The 26762-nt window shown below is 41.5% G+C and overlaps 6 protein-coding genes across 6 annotated transcripts; 2 read left to right on the top strand and 4 right to left on the bottom strand.

Annotated features, from left to right (window-relative positions):
* Positions 1-177: 177 nt before the first annotated feature.
* On the bottom strand, positions 178-699 carry EAE98_008343 (uncharacterized protein; the record flags this gene model as incomplete). Its single annotated transcript, XM_038955966.1, has 1 exon — positions 178-699. The coding sequence occupies one exon, from the start codon at positions 697-699 to the stop codon at positions 178-180; it is 522 nt and encodes a 173-aa protein (XP_038807832.1).
* Positions 700-5969: 5270 nt separating this feature from the next.
* EAE98_008342 (uncharacterized protein) lies at positions 5970-6329 on the top strand (the record flags this gene model as incomplete). The annotated part of the gene is made up of 1 exon (XM_038955965.1): positions 5970-6329. The coding sequence occupies one exon, from the start codon at positions 5970-5972 to the stop codon at positions 6327-6329; it is 360 nt and encodes a 119-aa protein (XP_038807831.1).
* A 1130-nt stretch (positions 6330-7459) lies between these two features.
* EAE98_008341 (uncharacterized protein) lies at positions 7460-10232 on the bottom strand (the record flags this gene model as incomplete). The annotated part of the gene is made up of 9 exons (XM_038955964.1): positions 7460-7713; positions 7855-8008; positions 8075-8300; positions 8362-8501; positions 8556-8655; positions 8728-8995; positions 9044-9158; positions 9224-9871; positions 9939-10232. The coding sequence occupies 9 exons, from the start codon at positions 10230-10232 to the stop codon at positions 7460-7462; spliced, it is 2199 nt and encodes a 732-aa protein (XP_038807830.1).
* A 561-nt stretch (positions 10233-10793) lies between these two features.
* Positions 10794-15394, top strand: EAE98_008340 (uncharacterized protein; the record flags this gene model as incomplete). Its single annotated transcript, XM_038955963.1, has 4 exons — positions 10794-11306; positions 11393-12272; positions 12391-13197; positions 13245-15394. The coding sequence occupies 4 exons, from the start codon at positions 10794-10796 to the stop codon at positions 15392-15394; spliced, it is 4350 nt and encodes a 1449-aa protein (XP_038807829.1).
* Positions 15395-16604: 1210 nt separating this feature from the next.
* On the bottom strand, positions 16605-24799 carry EAE98_008339 (uncharacterized protein; the record flags this gene model as incomplete). Its single annotated transcript, XM_038955962.1, has 2 exons — positions 16605-24403; positions 24733-24799. The coding sequence occupies 2 exons, from the start codon at positions 24797-24799 to the stop codon at positions 16605-16607; spliced, it is 7866 nt and encodes a 2621-aa protein (XP_038807828.1).
* Positions 24800-25277: 478 nt separating this feature from the next.
* On the bottom strand, positions 25278-26309 carry EAE98_008338 (uncharacterized protein; the record flags this gene model as incomplete). Its single annotated transcript, XM_038955961.1, has 2 exons — positions 25278-26205; positions 26266-26309. The coding sequence occupies 2 exons, from the start codon at positions 26307-26309 to the stop codon at positions 25278-25280; spliced, it is 972 nt and encodes a 323-aa protein (XP_038807827.1).
* Positions 26310-26762: the final 453 nt, after the last annotated feature.

Here is a 26762-nt window from a genome sequence, read left to right as displayed (position 1 = left end):
TCCCTTTGGAGAAAAAAGATAGGTTTCAACAGATCATTATGTAGTTCTCATTTCAGTGTCAAATCATCAAGGCAGGTGATAATAAAGATCGAGAAGAGAATAATTTTCATTTGGTATCATTTCCATATCGCCATCATAACACCCCTTTCATAATCCATTTCTACCGCTCTATTCTATTCAATAACCATCCGCATCAACAATTCTTAATTCCGAAGCCATACCAATCTCAAAGGGAGAATGAATTTCAAATGGTGTTCCAACATTGATATCCAATCCCGTAAATGAATCTCTATCTCTCCCAAAACAGTCCCCATTAAATCCCGATGTTGGATGAGAAGTATTCTTCCATGTCGTTGGTGGGTGAACTGGAACCATAAAGTCATATCCTGATTCGCTTGTACCCATAGGTCGTAATAAAGGACTTGCACAAGGTGTAGATCTAGCGCTTGGGAGACTGGATGATCTTGGAGTATATGCGGGTGTGTCACAAGTCGACGATGCTTCGGAAGCATTACTTCCTCTTCTTTGACGTGCTGCATCGCCAGATGCTCGAAGAAGGTCGAAATCCATTGACGATGTCTTTTTTATTGGTCTTTGACTTCGTGTGCTTTGTGCTAATTCTCCAAGCTTCATAACGTTATCCATATCTGATATCGAGATGATTGGTCCGCCGACCATTTGTGAAGTTGATGAAGACATGATTTACTACTTTAATTAGTCTTTGTCAAGATAGTATTTTGCCAGGAATAAACTTACAAGTATGGAAATTGTGAATGATTGATTGAATGAACTCCTGACCAAGTACAGATTGCTTGGGAATAGATGATGAATGTTTCTCAAAGTGTAGAAAAACGTTTTCATGGATTGTAAATTCGTGTTGGTATATATTTTGAGAGAGAAAGTCGTGAATGAGAATGGAACCGTTGTAATATTCTCAAAGTCGTGATGATATAATGAAGTGAAATCGTTAAGGACAGTATGAGTTAATTTATTAAACAATAAAGTTATAATATACGAAGAATGATTGTGTGGTGTGAAATTTAACTTCCAGATAGGAGGACATCCGGATACATATATCAAGACCCGAAAACTCCGTACAACCAAATCACGAAATCCTACTTAACACGATATTCTAGTACCCCATGGCCAGCGCCTAGAGATTTAAGATCTGCCTACCACTTGGGTCACCCCACTCGCGCTTGTCACAATCCACCCGAGATCCACCATAAGGCTGTTCTCCATTTCCGACCCAACCAAAAGTTTTATATATTAAGAAATGAATGAACTGAACCGTGCCGTAAAATGAGGAAATAGGTTCCAAGCGGTTGCAGTTCGCTTATCCAGTCGTTTCATATGATCACCACGTTTTTGGGGGACATGCGTCTAATTTTGTGGGCCTATCAATCCGCCTATCGTTCTCGTGAACAAGGTCAAGCGAAGGCTGTGTTCTTGGTCCATTAGATCCACAAAAAAAATAAATTCTACGATTGGTGCATTTGTTCCGGAGATCAGGTTTGCCGCCGGTATCAATCAAGGTCCGAAAATCCTTGTTTTAGGCCATCATCATAACCGTTTAAGAAAACATTCATATCCAATGCAGGAATAAGAAAAGGGAGGACAAGGGGTAAGCTTGGTACGTATGAAACCCTCACATGTTGTACTTATAGAGTTTTGTTTTGTTTCTTCCTTTCGGATTTGGATAAGATACCAACACTGGAAATGATCGAAAATTCTAGATAACTCTTGGAAATATTGTTTCCACAATATTCGTAACCTTATATGACACGGATATCAGCGGTCTCATTTTCTGCGACCTAGATGTCACTCGAAAGGAACCTGGTCTAGAATTACTCGAAGAATAAGATCGATTGGTTTAGTGACTCTATTCGTGACTATAATCCTTCTGTTGGAATATTCAATTGTCGGGATATTACCATGCGGATTCATTAATTGTTGTTGGTTCTTTTGTATCCATAGCCAACGAAATTCCAACGATTGTATTGAGCCGAAGCAGTGATCTTGTCGTCCTTGTCCACATGACATTCAGAATAATCGTTAAATGTCATTTGAAGTTAAAACCATGGTAAACATTTCTTGGGGAACAATTTTTGAAAGTATAAACAACTGACTTTAACAAAACGTGTCACATGCAGACTCTTATCAATTCAGGGGATTGAAGCCACGCAGCTTGATACCTATGAAAGTTAGATTACGCAAATTAAGGTTAGTTGGGATTCCCAACCTTAACTTCCACAAAAGTGCTTGATGGCAACATGGAATCCGGAGTTCCGATTGTACTTGAACGGAAACAACTATTCGTTACTGAGAATATTATAAATTACCTAGTGGTACAATATAAACAACAGTTAGAATGTCGTTTGTCATGAAACATTTCTTGATAGCTGGATCAATTTTTAAGAAAAACTATAGACCCATTAGTTTGGACCCTCATCAATAATTCATCCTGCTGTGTACTTATAGGATATTTTGAGAAGTGAAACAGTTGGAAAATATTATTCCGCCGTACTGCAATGCCTCACAGATCACCAATTTACTTACCATGCACTTATCTATCCACTGTGTATTGGATTCAGCGATAGTTTTCCTTAAGAATATGCCATTGTTGATGCATCTGCACATGGATCTTTATCAAATCCATCTTACCGTAGGTCTGAGAATCGGCGGGTGTGGTGTTACGACCGGTACGACCATGATAGAGGATTGCAGTTACGAGATAATATGTACCAGACTTAAAGTTATGGTTTGAGACTTACCCGGGAACCAATAAGATCTTGGATACCGTTGATGTTGGTATGGGTGTTGGTGTGGATATAAGTGCGGTGTTGCAAATCTTGCATTTAGGCTTTTCCTCTTATGGCGATCAATATTCATCCAGTTAAATTTCCAATTGCGATTGTTCAGCCTGGTTCTGCTTTCCCAAGTGTTTGGAAATTAAGGACTGATAATTGTAAACAGCCACCAACTCGGGGAAAGAAACCCGCGCTTTCACAGCAATTTTCTAGATTAATAGTTGATTCTTCGAGGATATGTGGAGATTTCAAAGCATGGGGCATTGCTATAGGAAGTGATGCGACCATGGATTACTGCACTTTTGCCGCGAGCGCGGTATACACGATGTCAGTCTTCTAAAACATGAGGAATGGGCTGCGGTACTCGGGATATCATACCGAAGCTGTAGGAGCAAGGCATAGCATAGGATGAAAGTGAAATATTAGTACGTCTCCCAAAGTTGGACGAATGCAAAATGCAAAATGAGAAATGCTGAAATTGATAAATCTACCCTAACAACGAGAATCATGATGTATAGTGTTGTGCTGGACGTATGTTATTAGTACGGAATCCTTATACTATTCTAATTAACTGACCTGGAAAAAAGATGAGTTGAGTCATTTTCATGATACTACACTGGCATCACCCTTTTTGATAGAACCCTTTGAGAGTGGAAATTATCTGTTCAAAATATCAGCGAATGAATTTCATGGGGAATAAGAAGATCTCAAGATGAGCAATCTACACCAAACCATGTTTATTCAAAGCTCGAGATCAATTTTGTAAGAGATCAATTTTGCTTACAAAATTGATCTACTCGGCCCGTAAAAGGAGGGTAAAAGTTTCCCAATTTCGCCCGAAACTATCCGACCGTCTTTAGTCGGTGAGTATCGGTCCTACCTTTTCGTAGTTTTTGCTAGTATTCGGGAATATGTAATTTTCCGAGATCCGTGACCGGTCCAAATGAAATCACCATGCTTTTTAAGGTTCCACGGACTATTTGGAATTTTCCATGATCAACAATCAGATGAACTACCATTGGTAGGCTTACTTTTGACTTCAACATGAAACGGTAGATCTTGAATATCAATCATCGTGACAATTATTAGATCGTTTTCCTGCAGTAGTAACATGCTCTTAAGAACATCAAGATCAAAACGAAAACGAATTCTTCTAGGATTGAATCACAACCTGACATCAGGACGTTAAAGGTTCCAAACACTACAGTCATAACCAGATGTATTGCTCCGATACATCTATATTGCTCCGATGACCTAAACCACATGGTTCATAGCTTCTAAAACGTCGTTGTCTATCATTATTGACACGCTTTAGGAGAACCATGGAATGCGCTTATTTTTTAGAGCAAGAAAAAATCCAGAAGTCAAATCTACTTCTTCGCTAGAAGACTAGAAGATTTCAGATGTATGACAGGGTGTAAAGAATGCCCATATCCTAATAGAAAATCTATCAGTAATTTGATGTTGGAAAAGTTTTTATAAGAACGTGTGTCATGAACTAAACTCTTGGCTCAAAAGATCATCACTTCTTTGAAGTTCTTTCCTTGTATTCCCAAGAGTAGATTTAAACTTTTCAATCCAGAAAATCGGAACGATACAGTAGGGTCTTTGTCCATTGGTTAGTGTTGCCACGTGGAGACGTTAGTGCCCGTTATAGCGTCGAACAGACCTTCTACCATCCCGCTTGGGTCGTCTAACCCCACCTAACCCTTTTATCAAAACATGATTGACAAGTTCTAAAACATTTCTATACAATTTTCAATCTCCCGGCTCAATGTTTTCATTTTTCTTTTCAACATATGAAATGACAGAATATCAATACAATGCCACTTATTAAATCATCTTCGGCCATCGACATCGCACCCCCTTCTGGACACAAATCATCTCAAAAATCCCATCATGCACAAACTCCAAGTTACAGTTCAAATTGTAGCATATCCTCGAATGTATTTTCGAGATCTTTGAGTTCTTCTAGCACATCAGATTATTCTTTTGATTCGAAAAGATTGGAAATAATGAAAACACAAACGATAGAATGGTCATATGAACCCGCATCATCTTCAGATACGGAGAAAAGCCCACACAGCTCGAATACGTATCATACGTGGGAAGTGCAAGGTCCAAATAAGAATTATGCTGGAAATTTGGAAATGGGAAAACTTTCATCGAAGAAACAAAGATGGACTAAGGACTAAGGACGGAGTGTTTGACATCACCGAAAATTTTGTTTCTCTGATACATAAATATCAACTGCATGAAGAACCAGAGCCATGGTATACGCTTTCATATCCATGGGGACCGGGTAGGGTATAGAACCGAGAGATCGGCACGGAAGTGATGTCTACTCGACCGCTCATTCATACCACGACACATGCTCGGACAGCACAAATCAGGAGAGGACAACCACTTGAAGGATATCCTGAAGGATTCGCACGTACAAATCCCTGTCAGACTTTCGATCCCTTTGAACGAATCTAATTGAAGATGTACTGTGCAAGTATATTGGTACTACATACGAAGCGAAAAAGTCCAGATATAATCACGTGCTTAGTATTAGAGAATGTTGTAGGAAAACGACAAAGATGAAGATATGCGAGGCAAGAATGTTGACCTAGCTTTCGACCTCTCTAATTCACGCTTGGGGATATTGTATTAGAAGCGACGCAAATTGGGGGGGTCAGAACAAACAGGATGTGAAACGGCAACAGAATGTTATCGGACCAAAGGGGTGTGGAGGAAAAGACTCCTGGATATATTGCACTGAAATTCCAAGGAATGCTCGGAACTGGAAGGAAGTTTCAGTGATTGACTAATTCGGTGGAATCAATGTAATACCAAAATCAAACTACATGATAGAAGTAGAAGATGTTTGATATTAGCAGGTCTACAGCGAAACACAAAGACTTCTTTATTACTATTTTTGGGCATGTCTTCAAACAAAAGATTTAAACAAAGGCATAAAGCAAAGCGTCTTTAATTGGGTGAAAGAGAAGAGAACAATGCCTCAGTTAAATCCATAAAGTCATCTTAAACCTCCAACCCTCTTCGCCTCCAAGTTACTTCTCAATTTTCTATCCTACCAAAAACTAAATCACTTGATAGAATTCACAACAAATATTTCACAGCAACTTCACCACCACCCCATCTTATCAAGAAAAAATGGGTCTCTCCAACAAAGGCGATAGTATCGTGGTCTTCACCCTTGTAACATTCTTCGTCATTTTCCTTTCCATCTTCCTAATCTATGTTCCCCGCTATATCTTTCTTAAGATCAAAAACCACAAAAAGACACCTAGTCGAACAGAAATGAAAACTTGGTTTCAAAGAGGAGTTGAAATTACTGCATCGATAGGAAGACGAAACAAAGTGGAGAGAGATGCAAGAACTGCTCGATTTGAAGATATTGAGATGGGAGATATTTCGGGCGTTACGAGTGCGAATGTGAGGAGGGGTGCTGTGCTTGTGGCATTGCCGGAGCAGGCTAGAGTTTCTGGTGAGAGATTGCCAAATGTAATATAAATGCTGGCATTTATTTTACTTGGTGAGTTTGAGAAGTAAGGTATAAGGTATGCTATGATGCTGGACATTGTCCCATACTGACAGGTAAGGATATAATTTCATTTTTTTTCTTTGAGTTTAACTTTTTCATGTGTGAATATTAGGATTGTGAGTGACTCCAACGATGTGGTTTACTTTGAAGCCTCAAGGGTTCTGGATAAAGGTATAGGACTACTAAATGAACTAGTGATCTCCTTGTTTGACTAAAAATATCAAGAGATACAGACTCCTCTTGTTTGTGATTGTTCTTTGTACTTCTGACTGATCAAAGGTTGTACTCATCGCAATCATTGTTTGAGCTCGCATCCTGTGATAAATCTCACTGTAATGTTTCTATGAGAAATAACCCGCTGGAATTGTTGGAGTTTGTCTTGATTTCATAGAGGAACAACACTTCAAGGCACGTTCGCTTGTTATTTTGTGCTTGCTGAGCAATTTTAAGAATAAAAGTGCCATCGATAAAAGAGGTCGTGGGCCAAAATGTCTTTTTGCTCTCGAGCTACATGTGCGCACTTTATCGGAAGAATGGAAAGACATGAATGAGTTTTCCAACTTTGGAAACATTCAAAACTCAAATCGATGGCTCGGTGACTTACGAAGTCAAACCAAATCAACCAGCCTCGGCGGCCCACACATTCTGGAGTCTTATGCTATGAATCACAGTATGCTACCCAAAGTGTCTGGCCCAAATCTTGATTCCGGTGTTCGAGACTTCATTGAAGGAAGAAATCTCTTTTCTCATCTGCCACCCGAAGATACTAAACGTAGTTCAATTGATCGGATTCCTTCAATGATTGAAAAACATATGTTAGTTGCTTTTCTTTTGTATGTATGCATCTCTTTTGTGTAGATAGAGAAGACCAGCTGCTATTGGTATTAAAATCTGCTTGACGCTTCCAAGAATCCACAATATTCAAAGTACAGACTTCTGAGACTCCCAAAAATATAATCGCAAAGACTTTTGTTGACCCATAAAAAATCAATTCCTCCTTCGTGATACCATGGTTAACGATGCGTAAATTCTCCAGATCTCAAACCGCAAACCGGACTAACACACTGTAACCCTAACTATAGTTGATGTAGGAATCCCTTCATTCACACCCCGGCGCAAAAGCAGCAGCGACCGAAACCTGTCCTTTGCTTACAGTAGTTTTGCCATTTTCGGTAGAGTACTTGGCATAATACTCCAGTAACATGCCATTCAATTCAGGAAATATCTCAAGCTGAAATTGATAATGTGGCTTGACGATGCTAATCGGTCCTCGCCTTACTGTTGTTGGCTTGATCAATTTTTTAGTGCGGAGGAAGGTCATGTCAAATATAATCCGGCTAGCTATTTGCGCATCTGGAAATGATATATTAACAACTATTAAGGACTTGACTGGTGACAAGAATCCAAATCTAGAAGACAACAGAATCGCATGGAAAGGGCGTCGACTCATCAAGACTGGTAAGAGAGAAAGAGACGAATTAAAAAAGGACGAACCATTATTTCTGTCGTGTGCCAAAGGGAAATGAGAAAGTCTTGCTTTGTCCGAGACATACAGCAATTCTTCGCATATAAATTTCTCTTCGTTCAATGGAAATGTGTAAATTGATGTGATAGGTGGAAACTTGTATTTTGGTGGGACAAGTTCCCCCTGTTGAAGAGTTAGTACCGACCGCGTCGAATATTTATATTAGTGGAGTCAATAAGTAAGATATACCTTAATGACAAAATAATTAATAACATGAACATATTCATCTCCATCAATTGGACATATTTCGCGATCCCTAATAAAGGTAGATTCAACGTGCCCAGGATAACCCAGCGGGGGGTTCTTTTCATATGGCTCTCTACTAAAGAATCCGTAACTAGATTGAGCTCTTCGCGCTGGACCGTTGGTTTTATTGAGTGCAGCTAGGACGGCACCACAAGATACCGCTGTGACTCTGTCCATCATTTGAGTCAATCACTAGCTGTAAACATTCAAAGAATATCGATGGAACTTACGGATATCCAGAGGCATCGTTTCCTGTCATTAATTTGATATCATAACCAACCTCAGGTTTATTTGACATCTCTCTTAAATAGTTTCGAAGATAAGACCTCAGGGATGGAGATGCTCCAAATCCTCCAAGTAGGAACACTTTCTAGAACATATGTTAGTTCATTTTGTAGAATAACAAAATCTCTTCAATGCATACCTTGACTTTTAGGTCCTTTTCAAGTGCAGTGAGTAACTGGGTATGCAATAGCTTCTTTACCCGCTCCAGAAGAGGATTGAATACTTCTTCCCAATCTTGTCTATTTCCGTAACCGAAGCTACGTTAGCAGGTTTTCATTTCGATTGAAAAGTTGATGCAGGGTAGAACAGACTTTATGATAACGATATGACCATCGTCGAATCTTTTCTCTGCATTTGCCTTCAGGCCAGGAAGATGGAGACGAGTTTTTAGTCCGAAAACAGAGGTTATATCTTTGCGTCTCTTATGATCATTCTCAAAGTTCGGAATGAAACGATTGACAATTGATTCCAAGGATTCGCCAGCCGGCCACATATCGAGTAGATAACTTTCGTCTTTCAATTTGTTGAGAAGCATATTTTTCCAGTTCTCATTGAGATAACTACTCCCACAATTGTCACCTATTTAAATCAGCATGCTTAGTATTGTTGTGCAAACCTTTGACCTACCTCCTGGTGTAACCTTTTCCTCGCTCAATCTCAGAGGATGCTCTGTACCAATCTCATATGTGACAATGTCGACAGTTCCACCCCCACAATCTGCTATAATGAATGTTTCTCTCGGCTACATAGAGTTTGTTAGTCGTGAATATCTCAAATTAAGCATCATGCATGAATGTATGAACTTACATGTACTGAGGAATTTCCTGCCAGCATATAAATTGCAGCTGCTTCTGGCTCAGACACAATATATGGTACGACAGCTTTCTTCGGTGAAATATTTCCAAACTTGACAAGTCTTGCGGCGTTTTGTAGGGCAGTTTGAAGAATCCGGGATGCATTGGGACTCCAGATTGTTGGTACAGTCAAAGCAAACTCAACGACAGACTGACTAGAGAAGTTGTGGAGTTGAATGAGCTGCTCTTTGGTATGATTGAGAACTTTCAACAGAAAGTCCGTAAATATATCGAGCACATCCCTTGCATCAGGTTCATTTTTCGAACCATGTTTCCGAATAATGCCATTATCGATCAGAATCTCTATACTACGAAGTAGTTCAATACGGTCGTCATGCGTGTAAGCTGTCGGAACAAGGTGTAGCTTGGATCTTTTGACTCTAGTCCCGGTATTCCGGGAAATGTTTTCTCTGTACTGCTGGTGATGCACCTGGTAACCCCAGAGAAATTCCGAGGACTCGTCTCCATCTGACTCGGCATTTGCGTCTCTCACGTAAGTCAAAGGGTGATCTTCATCATCATACACGAACTCTTCCAATGTTTCATCGTGCTCGTCGGTATCTTGGGGCGCCTCCCTAGACAAAGGAATTGGTGAGTACCACTGTAAATTTACTTAGTAACTCTCAGGTATTTTGGATGCAATCTGAAGTAGCTATGAACTGACTTACTGTCTCGGAAGGTACTTGAGGGCGAGTTCCACCAGCATCACCACTACTCAAATCCTCTGGCCAGTTTTTAATGCTCAAAATTTGTTCCGGAAAAGCTCGAGGGTGCCGTTCATTGATCGGGTGGAAGAAATAGGATACAGATGTGAAGGTAGTTCCAAAGTCCACGCCAATGACAAATTTCTTTTCGGTCGTAAAGTTCTTAGAATGTTCCCCAGCTATGCTCGCCGAATTAAACTCTCGTTCTCTCAGAGAGGATCTTGCGCTAGGCGCACTGCGTCGTGCATTAATACTCATTATTTGAAGTTGTTCGAGGTAGACTCAGTTTGGAGTCAAACTCACAGGTTAAGAGGGAGAAAGTAACGGTTCTTGTGAGGGGAAATAGATTTGGAGAATTGGACGCAAACAGGTATTTTAAGATGAATATTTGAATTTCGTGCCAAAATCAAACGGGCGTGTTTGATAATTAATGACTTGGTCCATTTTGAACATGTCAAGTGGATAAAAACAAACGGATGAGAATTATTATGACGAATCAACATATTCTGACCAGCAACTCGGCAAGATGCATTTTTTCCTTTCACTGATGGCAACCGACGGGAAGCAACATTCATCAAGGATTCTTAGGCAGCAAGCTATCAAGGTTTCCACGCAATTCAAGAAGCCAGAACACCGTTTGAATTTACGGTAGTCGAATGTTTGAATAGCATTTAGTGATCACCGTAGAAAGGCAAACGGTAATCTAAATTTGTGCTGGAAAGTCAACTATCTCTACATTTTGAATCGCAAATTATATTGGAAGCATCTGCGTGGTGTTTCTGCCCATTTTAAATCAGTCAAAAGAACCATTCAGTGAAAATGGGCTTATGGCCACTCGATCATGATGTGGTTCTCTTTGCTTGGCTCGACTTTTGCAAGAAACACGAAATAGATTACTTGGCAACAATCGAACGAGAATTGAAAGAGAAGACTGGAATTTCTCGTTCAAGAGCCGCTGTATGTACCCACCTCCGCTATATTGAGTGGAGATACCGCAAGCCAAATGAAAAACGCAGAATTCAGCATGATGAACTCGTGTCGCATATTGGAATTATTGAGACCGGATCTCAAGGTTTGCGGTACCCTCCGAAAGAAATGACTCCGAGAATCAGAAAGGCTTTGCGCGAATATGAAAAAGAGTACAGCCAAGATAGAATCCAAAAGTTGATGAAGGTCACATCCAAGAATAAGCCGAGCCAACTAGAAGTACACCCCCCTCCTCGAAGCTCGCCTCCTGTGAAGAAGCCAGAATGTTCATCAAGTCGCGTTCGAAAAAGGGTTTCACCGCTAGAGGACGGGGATTATTCAAATAAAAAGAGATGTGTAGAAAAGGTACGCGTACTTTTGGTTCACTTGATCTGGAACGTGAATTCTTCCTACCAGCAGTTCGATTCAACTGACAATCTATCTCGAAACAGAACACTAAGTCAATTCCACCTCAAAAGCAGCGAAGAAAGCTTGAACTTCAAAGGCTTCAGCTTCCGTCTACACTAAAAAGTGCGAAGCTTCAACCGCTGAATGACAAGTTGCCCACCAAAACAAAACTATCAAATGTTCAACCAGAAATCTCACATCTTTCCAAAACCCCCTCCATTGATGGAGAGGATGACGACGAAGTTACAGGACCAACTCAGAAACGTATTGAGGAAGTTATATCAAAAAGTCAAGAAAGCTACAAGAAACGCTTGAAGGAGAAGGAAGCAGAAATAATTGCCATTCGCGAACACTGGGATTGCGACATTCGGGAACTCCACGAGAGAATTGAAAAGCTTCAACAAGCAAATCTGGAACTAGAAGCTAAGAATTCGAGTTTGGAATCAGCTGTTATCGATGTCCGTAATGCAGGAAGAAATCCATTGGCAGATATGATTGGTCAAAAGAACAGAGAAATCTGGAAATTAACTGATATGATTCACCGACAGTTCGAAGTATCAAATATCAAGGAGACACAAGTAAAATACATCCCACGTCAAGATGTTAAGATTGCGATGAAAGAAATTCGTCTCGAGTTAGAAACAGTGACTCAAATGCAAGAATTCTCAATTAGACTGATTTCAAAAGATTCGTTCAGCGGGGACTTGGACCACTTGGTCAATTCTGCTTTTTCTTCTACCGAGGGATCGATTGACGGCAGGATTCGATTAAAGAGGCTGGCCTTAAGAATCGGTTCATCTGCGGTACTCAGCCTCTTAACCATAACTGCATTGAGAGATTGGGTGTTCCTAACAGATTTTCCACGGGTAGAGTTGGGATCTTTGAGTCTGATTGAAGCATATCGCAGCATTGCTTTTAATCAAGGTGAGCACTTTCGTCGATATTTTTCGTCCTCTGATCATTCATAACGACAGCATGATATCCTATACTTCTAGCTTTGGGGTTATTGTGATCATCCAGAATACTAATTCAAGAATGACAGGCGGATGGGATGAATTGCGATGTTACGATTTCGGGGCATTCAAGGAACACATGAAAAAATCATACTTTAAGGAAGAATTGTTTCGTACCGCCAAGCAGCTTTCGTGTCGGTTGTCAAGGACATTAAGCCTTATATTCGGCAAAAGTCTTGAAGATATGGTAGAGAATGTCTCCTTTCACACGTGGGGTGAAGACTTGGAGTCCTGGAAAGAGAGACAGTACCACTTTGAAAAGCTTTTTCGGATTGCCTTGGAGTTGAAGAGTGACTCTATAATCACGGATGATACCTATACCTTCGAATTTCTTCTGAATGAGACACACGCTAACAAGCCATTTGATGAATCGGAAGCTCCTGAAGGGTTTTGGCTGCGATTTTCTATTGGCGCATACAAATCGAAATCATTGGTGACTCAGGATGAAAGGGTTGGTGCGCTCGTCCAAACACGGAATTTTTTATCCTCTGTAACTGACGACTGGATTTGCGACTACCGGAAGGACCTATATCTCAGTATTAATCGAGCACATAATCCCGAAATCATGTTATCGCACAGCAGAGATTCAAGTAGACTCGCTGGGAGATCTCGGACTGATAGTCAAAACCTAGAGCAGGAGGCCTTTCAACCAGAAGATCCTGGTACCTCGGAGGTGACTTATAACAATAGTGTTAGAATTGACAATATATCCGGACCGATGAGGAACACCCCACAGCTTCCTTTACAACTCTCTGGTATGTCATCAGAGCATATGTGCAAGATATGCAAGATGAACTTTGAAAAAAATCAAGGTTTGAGGTCGCATCAGAGAAATAGTAAGTTGAGATGATTACTTGAGAGATTGTACTAACATTCTTTCAAGGGACTTGTAGGCGATGTAAGGCATGTCGAAAAGTCTGGCCAACGATAGCTGCTTTGAAAGAACACAACAGTAAGAATCATAACGAAGAAATTGAAGATCTTGTGTCTAGCACGAGTGATCATTTGGAGCCACAGCCAGCAGCAATTCCCGTTTCACACCGAGAGACTAAATTGAACGTGGTCATTGAAGAAGGTATATGTGAGGAGGATGATATCGAGGAGAATGATGTCGAGGAGAATGATGTCGAGAAGGATGATGTCGAGGATGATGTCAAGGATGATGTTGAGGATGATGTTGAGGATGATAATATTGAGGATGATGATGTTGAGGAGGATGATGATATCGAGAAGGATAATGATATCGAGGAGGATAATGATATCGAGGAGGATGATGATGTTGAGGATGATATTAAGGATGATGTTAAGAAGAATGATATTGAGGAGGATGATGATGTTGAGAATGATGTTGAGAATGATGTTAAGGATAATGTCGAGGAGAATAATGTTAAGGAGAATGATATCGAGGAAAATGATATCGAGGAAAATGATATCGAGGAGAATAATGTCGAGGAGGATGATATCAAGGAGGATGATATCGAGGAGAATGATATCGAGGAGAATGATATCGAGGAGAATGATATCGAGGATGATGTTAAGGATAATGTCGAGAAGAACAATCTTGATTTGTACTCCGCAAAAGCCTTGGAAATTGTGAGTAATGGAGAGGCAGATCATCCCCGCACCACAAAATCTCGAACATGTTCAATTAGTGAGATACCCAGCAGCATCGATTTCGAGCAAGAAGAAGGAGAAGAACCAGGATCGGCAGGATCAGTCCCGTGCCTCCTTTCTACAATTGAAACAGACGATGTCAACCTTTTACCTAAAGGAAATAGGACTAGTGGCGAGGAAATTGACTCCGCTTCACAAGAAACAGAAGGCGAGGGACTAATGACCTCAGAAAGTAAACACGCGTGGGAGAAATTTGAGTATGGCGAAGGGGATATGGTTGGGTCTGAAGATTATAGGCATCGATCTAATTCGCAGACAATAAAAGAACTTGACGGTCTAATCGAAATAGATTCGGATACTTTTGACACCAAAGAAGACGCGGCTCTTGATGTATATGGACAAAAAAATGAAGCCGAATCCGAAAGTTCAAGTACTACTGGGTCTTCCACAAGCGACATAAATTTGAAAACTTTGGGGACTCAATCTCCGGATCACTGGATCATTGCAGAGGGTTACGACACCTCAAACATTTTATTCGAAAGTCCTAGACTAATACCTGAAAGACGCGCAAGCCAATTGTTTTTGGTAACCACTGAGGACGAAGAGGCCGCGGATGAAGACGCGGATGGATACAGGAGTCCTGCAAATTTTATTGCGGAAGAACCCAAGAGTATCAATGCCGCTGAGGGAGAGAGTACCGAGTTGGGCGAACACCACGGTGGTGAGATCAACTTATATGATGGTAATATTGGAGTTGACCATGATGACGACGACCAAACAGAAGAAAACAAGAACTCTGAAAGTCATGGTGTTGATGACGAAGAGGGTGTAAAATTGGACGATGACGATGGCAGAGAAGCCCCAGATAGTAGCTTCACTGGGGGAAAAACAGACGAAAACGAAATCATTGCATATCATGAAGCACAGGAACCCGAGGGGGTAGATGTCACTACGAAGCAGCATATTGAAGACTATATCAACAACACTGATATGGCGAAAGACGAGAGTAAAATCGAAGTCGAGAATAAAGATTCTCTCCTGGAGCACAAAGTCGAGGAGGATAGAGTCATGGATGAGGATGTCGACGTTCACAACGATATGACTGTTGGAACAAAAATCGAGAAAAGCATCGAGTTTTCAACCAATGAAAGAAATGACACAGAGAGTGACCAGCCACTCGCACGAGCAAATCAGAGCGCGGACAAGTCAATTGATTGCAATTCTCCTGTGAATAAGGTGCAACAACAAGGCAAGTCAAATGGTGCGGACGTTCAATCGGAAGTACAATCGGAAGTACAGTTGGAAGTACAGTTGGAAGTGCAATCGGAGGTACAATCGGAGAAAAAGAAGGATTTGGAACTCGAGGAGGGCGACATCGATGAAGTACAAGTCGTTCCCACGGAGTTTGCAAATGATTGATTGAATAACGGAAGGGGGTGCTTGTAATTGGTATGATATCTACAAATATGAGGTAATTGAACAATAAAGAGACGATGAGGAGAAATCGAGAACCTATGAGTGTGATGCATTGATAGAGAAGTGAAGATGGGCATGATATTCGCCAAGCCATTAGCTCCGTCGCAATCTAACACGTGATCTGATACCGTCCAAGCTTTCGAAAATATTTCAGGCTTTAGCCGTGAGTTTAGTGTCGCATTACAGGGCCTTTAGGCTTCTCGGTCGCAATACCTACAGCGACATGTTTTGAAGGCTAAACTCAATTTCACCCCGTCCACCATGTTCCTTGACATCTGGATTCATATTGAAAGCTCCCAAATATCAATTTGCAATGCAGGAGAAGTGATCAAACATTCCTAGTTTCCTACCAAACAACATCTTCTAACGACAATGATCATACACTCCAAATCCACTACACTACGTTAGGGCTTACCTATTTACATCCATCCATCTCCACGCTCCACCATACCAAGATGTACATCTACAAATGGATTCTCATCACTCTAACCATCCAAATTGCCCACTTATCTCACCATTCCTACCAATCTAGAATCAGTCCTTCACCCCGCAAAATGATCAACAAAGGCCTACACTCTTTCTTCCCCATTACCCCAGCACCATCAACGGCAGCTTTAGCTCTCTTATCCACAGCCTCTTTATTACGAGGCGCAACGGCACCGATTAGATGTTACGAAAGTATTCAAACACTTGCTTCTGCGAACAATTGCAAGAGCGGTTGTATGGAATGTATTCAGGGTGATGTGGTTTTAACGAAGGTCATATATATGGACTCTGGAGAACGATAGTGTGTTGTCAACATTGAACATGAGATAAATGTGTTTATGGTTAAAATGGAGACGGAAAACCCATCGAGACTTCAAATTTAGGTACAATCCACAATCATTACCAAAATGCTTCCGGCAAATAGATTGTTTCTATAATTATACTTCGTTGAGTACCAACGAAGCTGATCTAGCACGAAGTGTGTGCTTTCGAGAGACTATGCGCCAGCAGTAAGATTATACTTGCTCTATTATCCCTCCCCTCTCCAGAAATTCCATACCATACAATAATTACAGTATAGTGCATTATTATTTTTTCCTTTCACGCCCTATACCCCAAAACTCTACCAAAACTCCAAATGATTTCAAAATCTACTACTTCAGCTCCATCATTGATCACTCTCCACCAAATATTTCCCCACAATCATCCACCACCAATCACCCACCTCCCAACCTTCCATATCTTGGGCCTCTCTAGCAGTTGCTCCCAATCCTTCATAATCGCATTTTTGCCAAACGCCCCTTTCAACTCCCCAATCAATCAATTGTTTGATTTCCCATGCGTCGAGACTCGGTGCGAAAACTCTTTCCAATCCCTCGATGTCAATACTACTTCGTAGAACGAATGCACCGGTAACTCCTAAGAGTACTTTTCTCCACATTCCCTCAATTACTTCTCCTGTTATACTTCTCCAAACCGGAAGTGCACCTCTTGCCCCAACAAATGGAGGTTCCGAAATCATGGCATCAAGGTTAGGTATTGCGTGGTTATAAACATAACTTGAAGTGGGTGCGATATCCATTTGAAAACGATATTTCGCTTTATCAATAAGTCTTGTTTCGTATCCGCCTTCAGTGAGACCGAATTTGTTCGCTCTGATGTTACTTTTTTGAATGTGAATACATCCATTAGCTTGCAAATTCGTAATAGCCAACACGGCACCTTCATTCACACCCCAAGGTATGTTCACAATAGTCTCCCCATTTCGAAACTTTTGATCCAATTCACACTTGAATAAATAAGCCTCTCGGTATTGTTTCTCGAAAATGATCTTTCCCGTACGAACAAAAACGGCGTTGAAAGCATCTGGAAGATTGTAAACTCGACCATTAGTACGAAGGCGTTTATTTTTGGTGATTATCTTGTTTTTCAACAAATCTTCTCTAGCTTCAATGATGATGGCACTTGGAAGACGATTGAGCAACTTATTTGCTGCTTTGCTATCCCATAAATGATCTGGTGTAACTGCTGCGGCCCTACACCAAGATTTTGCAAGTGCATAGTCGGTTATCTCATAATTGAGAGCATCTGGTTTCAATGGATTTGAAAAGGGTACAGAATTGACAAGATTCATTCTTTGATAAACAGCAGCAAGGGTGTAATAATACTGTTCGGACCAGTAATTACTTCGAGTCTCGGGCACTAGTGCATATTTTTTCTTGAGTTCTGGGAATGAATTTGGGAGGTCAAAGACTTTTTCTTCTTGTGTGGGAGTGTTGATCTTTGACATGGCCCAATCGATTAAAGCGTTGAAATCATAGTCGACAATATGATCATAATCGATTGATTGAACTTGTCCTTTTCGATATCCCTTGATGAAAGCTTCCTGGAAATCTTTTGTCAATTTGTCGACCATTGGCTTTTTCTTGGCCCAAACAACCTGCCACCATTTCCTCAGGAAATTCAAGGAATAATCTTTAAAGACCGTTCCAAGAATAACCCAATCAATGTTCATTTCTAATCCTCCAAGCATGGCTCGAATGATAACAATACCCATTGTCAACCTCGCTTCTTCATCAACAGCTAAACCTTGCTCCTTGAATCTTTGTCTCTTTCTGCGAATGTTCATATCATAATTGACCATTTGAGTGCCGAGTAATTCTGCGGCGTATCGAACATCTCTGTGAACACCAAGAAGATCATCCGGCGCAGATGTGAGGCGTCTAGGCATTACCCATTTGTTTTTCAGACCTTTACGCACACCTACATGTGGCTCTTTTTTCTGTTGTCTCTTTCGTTTGGCCCCAACAATGGTTTCTTGCTCTGGTGGTAGATCATCATTGTCTTCGAGAGCTGAGTATGGTATAGTTTCCATTGTAAAAGCAGTACGATCAAGCCACTGCATCTTCAGCTTTTCAGCATCGGTGCAAGCTACAAATGGATGAGCAAGATTCCACAGTCCAGCAGATTCATCGAAAAACAAATGGGATAGACCTGGTGTCGCAGGGGTGGATGGTATGGAATCCAAACCAGGATTATTCTGGCGACCAATTTCCTTTTCTAGTGGTTTAGCCTCATAGTGATTCAGAATATCGAGTTCAGTCAAGCCATTAATACTAGCTTCCGTCAAGTCCATGGGATCTGGGGTTAGTGATCTATAAGCTCGCTTTGCAAGACCAGTATGTCTTGATATATCATGATTCTTTTGTGATCTGGTATGATATGTGTAATTTCGTTTTGGCTGACCAGTAGTCTTCGAGATCTCTACTTGACCATCTGGTCGATCAACAAGATCTCCCCGAAGATTCTTGTTGAGAAAGAACTTTGATGGAACGGAAGGACGCATGATTGGTTTGTTAGGATGAATGACTGGTCGGTGACCATCTTCCCGTTGCTGAAGATAATGTTCGCCTTGGGGGTTTCCAACAGTAATCTTATTTGGTCTAGCAAATATAGGATTTACACCATGTCCAAACGGTCTCACAGACCAAGAACCAGAATCGCCTTGTATGAACGTAGTTGGCTCCGGAAGACGCTCTCTCAGCTTGTAAGTTCTTTTTGGCTTCGCAGGTGTATTCCATGCGCTATTCGCAGGATTTTGTAACATTGTTGAATGTGATGACCATCCATGTTCCTGTGAAGCAGCTGTACGCTTCCTTCTTTCTAAGTCTTCGAGATTGGAAGTGTGAGCAGGACGTCTCATACGAGATTTTATTGATTGACCACCATGGACATTTGCCGGAACCTGTTGGTACAATGGATGAAATTCCAACTCTCGCGTAGGGGTAGATCCTGGAAAGGGTGAAAACTCGCTTCCAACGCCATCTGAATCTACATCAAGGTCCATTGGATCATCTTCAAGGTCATCCTCGGCATCCAATGCGTGAACCTCAGGTTTGAACTCATCATCTGAAGAATCACCCCTGCCTAGCTCCTCATCATATCCCAGTACATCATTAAGTTGCGTTTCTACAATCTTCGGAGCCAAAGGAGGAAGCTTTCCAATAGAATTCAAAATCTCCAAAATGACACTTGGAGGAGAAAATCCAACTGGAATGTAAAAATCAGGATGTTTTGCTTTTGTATCATCTTGCATTTTGGTAATATCAGCTGAGGATGGAGTAACAGCTTTTGGATCAAATAAAATGCTCCTGGTTATAGTCCTGCTCCTAGCACCTGCAAAGTCAAATGTGATCTTTGAAAGTTTTCCGTCCTCAAGTAACTCATCAAGAGCTCTCACAAATAACTTGTGTTCCGGAAGCACCCTAGAATTATGATAATACTTGAGCCAACATGCAACAAATGCGAACCAAAGGCCACGCTCTCCCGGTAAAGCATTGTTATTAGCCCGAAGAAGACAAAGAATGACATCTTTAACAACCTTCTCTTTCGACAATGGTGATACAGATTTTGGAAGTGATTGTCCTGAAGTTTGAGGTAATGACGGGATTTTGGCAAGTTCTTCAACGAGCGATGGTTTCTGCTTGACAATTTCAGCAATTTCCAAAAGTGCTGGTCGTTCCCCTCCTAAAGACTTGTAGACTTTTCCATTTCTACCAATGACCGGATCTCCTCGATCTCCTCTACTTTTGTTCGGAGATTTTTTCAACCCAGCGACTTTAGCAGCCCATTCAAAAACGGAGTCATCCGAGTCGCCGTGTTCAGACTCGGAGTCAGATTGATCTGACGGTTCAGGTTGAATTTCTTTCTCTGGAGTTGCCACAGATTTACTTTTTGCCTTTGTCACTTTCTCCTTTTTTGGCGTCTCCTTTTGTAGTTTACCGTGTTGGCGTGGCTTGGTAGACGGAGCTTTCCAATTTGGATTGCAAGTCGTTTGTGATTTAGAAAGATGATATTTAATACCTTCTTTATTCTTGAACCTGGAGCCACATTTCTCACATTTCCAGGGCTTAAGAGCGATCACTTCTGGATCTTCTGCCTGAATTATCTGAGGATTAGCCATTTGTACAAAAATTCGGGCAGTAACCAAATTTGCTCTCATTTCATTTGCAGACTTGTGAGCTTCTTTGGTGCGAGCAATCAAAAATCTATGAGCAGTAATAGATTCATCATCCATCTTCTCTTTCAGGCGTAACTCCATCGGATTCGAACCCGGCATAGACACGATTGGGTTTTCGGCCATTTTGTAAACTTGCATCGTCCAAACAGGGTCAATTGTGTCTTCAGCCATTGGCCAGAATTTCAATGTCGTTTTGTCAGAAGATAAGATTAGATTTCCCATCACAGAATTGTAAATGGAAGACATGCGAGCAAAGGTTGATTCAAATGGAATGGCTTCGGCCTTTTCGAATCCTTCAAGATCATCGGGGTTGGCTGGTGGTGGTACCGTTCCGGTTGACTCGGCGATAGATGTTGAGGATTCTGGTAATATAGAACTCATCACCGCTGAGATTTGGGGGCTTGGTATCCTCTCAATGTTGGGAATCGATTTTTCCCGTTGCTTCAATTCTGCAGTTGGTTCGGGACCGGGCTGAATGGACGGTGATCTTTGGGATTGAACTGGAATGGGCTCTACTGAAGTGAACTTTGACTGAGGTTCTACAGTTTCGGAAGACTGGTTCTGATGAGATGCATTTTCAGGTTGAGACTTCTCCAGAGGTCGCATTAATGCGGGATCTTGAACAGGAGAAGAAGAGGCTTGTACTTGTGTTTGAGACAATGCCTGAACTTGAGCCTGCTGTTCAATCTCGGGTCTATATGGGTGTGCATGGCTGTTGGTAGAGGGAGAAGAGTGTGGTAAAAGTTTTGGGGACTGAGTCTGAGCCTTTCTCTCAATTTCTGGTCTGGCTGGGTGTGCATGGCTGTCGGTAATTATCGCATGTTGTTTTGATAACGAAGAGTCTATTGGACCGAAATGCTGGCTGAGAGGCGAAGACACTTGCGGTTGTCCCAGACTGTCTTTTCTTCCCACAAGACTCTGCGGTTGTTGAACCTTTGTAGAAACGGTAGTTCTAGAATACGGAGATGAATCGTATGGAACGGGCGAAACAGACCCAGGTTGAAATACATGGGGGTTATTTGTTGACCTAGGACTACCATATGGAGCTAGACCGTTGGTAAGATTCTCTTGCGATGTATGAGATGATGTAGATGGATTTAAGCTATGAGATACAGAAGCAGGACTTGATTGCTGGATTGAATCTATACTCATCGGACTAAACGGAGAGGCTTCCGATGGTAGAGCATCTGGAGCTAAGAAACCTGCCGGCCATTGAATCTTAGGTCGTGTCTGAGGCGGCTTAGGAGGTGATGGAGGTAAAAATCCTGCAGGCCATGAATCTTGCTTTGGATCTTGACGGTCTTGGCTTTGTTGAATAGGACTTTGATGCATAGGACTTCGATGATCCGGGGTATGAATATGAATCGGATTTCTAGCTAGCCAAGGGTTCGGGGCTGGGAATGTAGGTGTAGCCTGTCGACCATCTTCATACGGAGACCTATACCTATCGGCTGGAGAAGGTGTAGATATAGCTGGTGCACTGCCAAGGTATGGTTGATAATGGCGACCAGCAACTTGTTCATATTCAGACTGCTTTCTGTACGGTGAAATATGAGAATTGAGATTTGATGCTGGTGGTAGAGAATTTCTCATAGTTGCGTGTAACTGATTTGTTTCCAATGATCCATTCCATCGTGTTGGTTGTGACTGCTGCATCGCAGTTGAACGAGTTTCGGTCTGAATTGAGTCAGCTTGGTGAGAAAATTCACTATTGAACTTTTCAAATTCTAGTGCTAATTCTTCGTTTGACGGGAAGCAGTCGGGGTGTGTGTTGAAAGTTGATGATGACTTTGTAGCTGATAGGGCCTTAAACTTTTCGAACTCCAGTGCCAGTTCCTCATTTGATGGGAAAGAGACAGAATTGAGACTGGGTCTTTCCAGTGGCTTTGCAGACCTAAGCATTGGAACGTCTGCAGTCTTTTCAGTCTCAACAATGGAAGCTTCTGACGGCTTTGCCGTTACAGCACTGGGCGCCTCTGGGAGAACTTCAGGTCCAGGAATGGGCGTATCCAGAGATTTTTCGAATCCAGCACCAAGCAATTCCAATGGCTTTTGTGGTTCGGTATCTGATGGCTTTGGGCGCTTTGAGTTGTCTGTTTCAGATTTCTCATCTCTTTTTCTTTTCTTGGGCTTTTCCTCTTCAGTAGCAGCGGCAATCTTTGCAGCTTCCGACTCAACTTTAGATTGCAGAGCTTTTCTTCTCTCAGCAAGTACCTCAATCCATGTTCCCTTTCGATTCTCCAACAAATCAGGGTCACGAAGTTTTGCGGATTTTATCAATACAACAAACGTCTTTTTTCGAGCCAGCGATCTTCCTTCCTTAGAATCAAGAGGATTAATGTAGACGCCATCGATTCCGGCTTTGCGCTTCTTGTCATCTTCTTCCCTTAACAAGTCTTCATATGAGGTGAAAATTGGTTCACGGTGCCTTCTGTGGGGCTTAGATTTTGACGGTGTAGGAGAAGCCTCAGATTTTCCGGATTTTTCGACAACCGCAGGCTCAGGCTCTGGTGATTCTGTTTGAGTAGGGGTAAAGAATTTTCTGGGTTTTGGTTGTCTACGAGATGTACGGAGTCCCGATTCTGAAATTTGAAGTCCTGTATCGGCTGTATCCTCAGATGTTATCTCTGGGCGCGACTCACTAGAAAGTTCTTGGCGTTTGACTGTAGATCCTTTAGGACGACCACGTTTTTTGGGCGCAAGTTTTGGAGTTGAAAAAGATTCCAATTCGGCGAGTGACGAGAAGCTCATAGATGCAGGGTCCTTCGGAGAACCCGTTTCTATTGCTGAACCGCTAGGGGTGGCTTGACGACCTGTACCTTTCGGACGACCACGCTTCCGTTGTCCCGGTACAGGTCCATGACGAGTTACTTCCCGCGCAAAATAATCAATATCATCTGCAACAGCCTCAATTGAAGTTGTCTGTTGGGCACCTTTACTAGGGGCACTGCTTGATTGTGGAGATTGGTATTGATATCCAACTATAGGTGCAGATTGACCATTTCTTGATGAGTGTATTTTTATTGGATGTTTTGGGATACTTATGTGTACTTCATCGCGTTGCTTATCGCTGGTTGTGGTGGTAGTATTTGAGGCTTGTTCTGACGAATCTGGACGTACAATATGAGAGTCTACGACGATAGTATCTGCATTGGTCTCTGGTGAATTGTCAATCTCAGGTGTTGGTGTATGGGTACTTTTGGCCGGAGGATGTCCATTACTTTCGACAACCTTCGGTTCATTATTATTTGGAAGAGGGGCAATTTTGGGAGTGTGAAACCCATCAGCCTCGGCGCGTGCTGCATTTAAAAGACTTTGCAATCTTCTTTGCGAACCTTTCGTACCTCGTGGATCGTCTGCAATCTTGTAAGACTTCTTATTTCCAGAAATCGGCTCAGAGGAAGGTGCTGCCTTTGTAAATAATCCGTTCGGGATTGAATCCAAATGTTCTTGTGGTTCTGGTGATTGTTGCATCGGAGTTGTCACATCCGGAATGACTGAGCCAGGGACTGCTTTTGTTGATAAATCATTACTGACAGTGTTAAGCTGCTCCATTGGCTCTCGTGCTCGCTGTATCGGCGCTGTTCTATCTAGAATGACTGGTCTGGAAGGGTCGATCAGGGCTATTGAGGTAGCAGGCTGTTCGTTGCTACTCGCTATCCTCTTTTCCGAATCCTTCTCGCTGAGTTCCTCCAAGGCGGTATCAACCATTTCAACATCAATTGGCTCTGCTTGTACCACAACCTTTCTGACACCATAGCCTAGAGCGACTGTATCACTCAACTCCAAACTCTTCATTACACCAACCTCTTCCTCGGAACCCTCTATCCTAACGTCATCCCGATTGATAAAATCTTGCCAGACCTCATCTTTGATTTGCTCATTCGCAACAATGTCTTCCCTGAAATTTTCATCAAACTTCTCAGAAAGACTTTGTATAGCGATTCCTAGAAATTTTCCATCAGTAATGATCTCAACCTTGCGAAGTCTCTCTCCCTATGATTGACAGAGGCGGGTGATCTTCTTGGTCGATCACACGTGATGGACTATCACATTGCATTCGCGAGAAACTCCAAAAAATGATGAAAAAGAGTGCCCCGCTCTCTCAAATGCGACTACAGACCACTGGACCATCGTAACATTTTTGTTGAAACAAGTCTGCTCGTGAAGGAAACCGTGGATATCGATGACCCCAGTCACACAATATCCAATAGAAGGATTAATGGAATATATTTTGACAAGGCTGAAAAGATTTTGAATATAAAATTTGACTCACCCTGCTTCCCTAAGCTCTTCACGAATTGATAAAACCAATCCATCACTTCCTCTTTTCCTTTTGGCATTGTGAAAAATTATCAACTCGCATTGTCTTATGAATTAAACGCGAATGCAATTGATGGAAGCAATAGAAATTTATCAAATATTGAGGTTGTAAAAGTTGAAGTTGTAACTGTAGAATGTTTATATTTTTGCGACATGTAAATTGAAAGACAATTGATAAATCTGCGATGAAGGCTTTGAAGCTTAAAATTTTAAGCGGGTATTGCGGGGTTTTTGGTAGCCTTGGTGCATGCACTAGTCAGATCAATGATTGGTCAAAGTGAATTTTGATAAGGCTATGACCTCGAAGTGAATGGATTAATTGGAATTGGAAACCAATAATGACGAGCAAGGCTGATGAAAATTACTTGGTTTGATAAAATGTAAGTATTCGGAGTTACTCAATATTACTAATTGATAAGTTTCTCAACGAGAAGATTAAAAGATTCGTATTTCTTATTATCTTATTAAAGTAAATTGGAGGTGTTCCATTCAAGTATATTACTGTGACTTGACTTTATCCTTGTGATCCTTCATCATTTGCCTATATGATTCAACAATATTCTTCCTCTCTTCACCCAATTCTTCTCTTCTCCTTAAACTTCCAGCTGCTTTGGGTACATCTGAAACTTCTACCTTGGCTCCTTGGAGCTCCTTGAACTTAGCTTTAGGAACTTTGGTGAATGTTGGCGGAGCCTGTACCACATCATTCAACCCACCCTTCACTTCACCTCTATTCTTCGCGATTATTGCCCAAGGATCATCATTTCCATCATCAATTTCTCCCAGAACCTTCTTCTTCTTCTTTTTATTCTTGCCTGTCTTTCCATCTGTGTTTATGTCGGATTTCCACTGCATTTGCCCTTCTCCGTCCATCTCCATATCGTCCTCCTCCCTCAATTCTGCTGCTTCTTGTCGTTTCTCTTGAATCTTTTTCTCTTCTTCTCTCCATTCATCATACATTCGATGCATCTTCTTCTCCGTCTTGGTACGTCCCTGCTTGAGACCTAATGGATCTTTACCACCTTTAGCACTTTTATGAATCAATCCTCCAACTGGTAATGCCGCATCAACTCTTGCTGAAAACTCCGACATCTTTTCTCCGGGTCTAATTTTGGGAATTTCCATGGCTGGCTCTTCTTTCTTTGGTGTTGACACATTCTTCTTTTCCGATTCATCATCGTTATTCTTCGCCTTTTTGGCTTTTGGTTTTCTCAATCCATCATCTAATCCTTTGGGTAGTTTCTGTCCGGATTTAAAGGCCATAAGCCTCGCAAATGCTTTCGGTGTGTCATCGTCCGCATTGGTATTTCTCTTTCTCTTCTTGTTTTTGCGCGTAGGATTTAGTTCGCTGGTGAAGATTCCGTTGGCATTGCTGGATTTGGAAACAGGTAAAGGTTTTGCGATAGTAGTGGGTGGTAGGTTAATACTATTGAAATATTGGGTTAGTGATTGAATGTGAAAATCATCTTGATTGGAGAACTCATACGTAGATTTATCATCCCCCCCTTTACGCGTATGTTTATGCGGCATGTTTTCTAAGTGATTGAAAATAATGTAGTATCGTCGTTGTCATTGAAAATCTCTTGTAATCCAGGTTTGCGCAAAGAGATCATGGAAATTAAGTTTTTCTGCCATGAGGTCTTGGGCGGTGAGCTCCTTAGCTTGGCATCATTGATATGGATCCATTGCACAATTCTAGACTATCTCCCATAACAGCCACTCAAATTAAGAGAAATCGCATTGTCAAATCAAACACAAATCAATGATAAATTGAAACGCCAATAACTTTATGGTATATCTACCATCATCTCGTTCAATGAACTTACAGAATATTTTACCATATAATATTATCATGCTACCTCCACTCTTAAACCTAAAACCTGAGAAAATCACAAAACGATGGTCTCGTTCCCAAGTAACTCTGCATTTGATGGAAGATCTTGAAGCATTCTTAATGGTGGCTTTTAACACGTGCCCAACGAA

Source organism: Botrytis deweyae (genome assembly GCF_014898535.1).
Source record: "Botrytis deweyae strain B1 chromosome Unknown BDEW_021, whole genome shotgun sequence".
NCBI lineage: Eukaryota > Fungi > Ascomycota > Leotiomycetes > Helotiales > Sclerotiniaceae > Botrytis > Botrytis deweyae.
The sequence above is the reverse complement of the archived record's forward strand: the minus strand, read 5'-3'. Positions and strand labels throughout refer to the sequence as shown.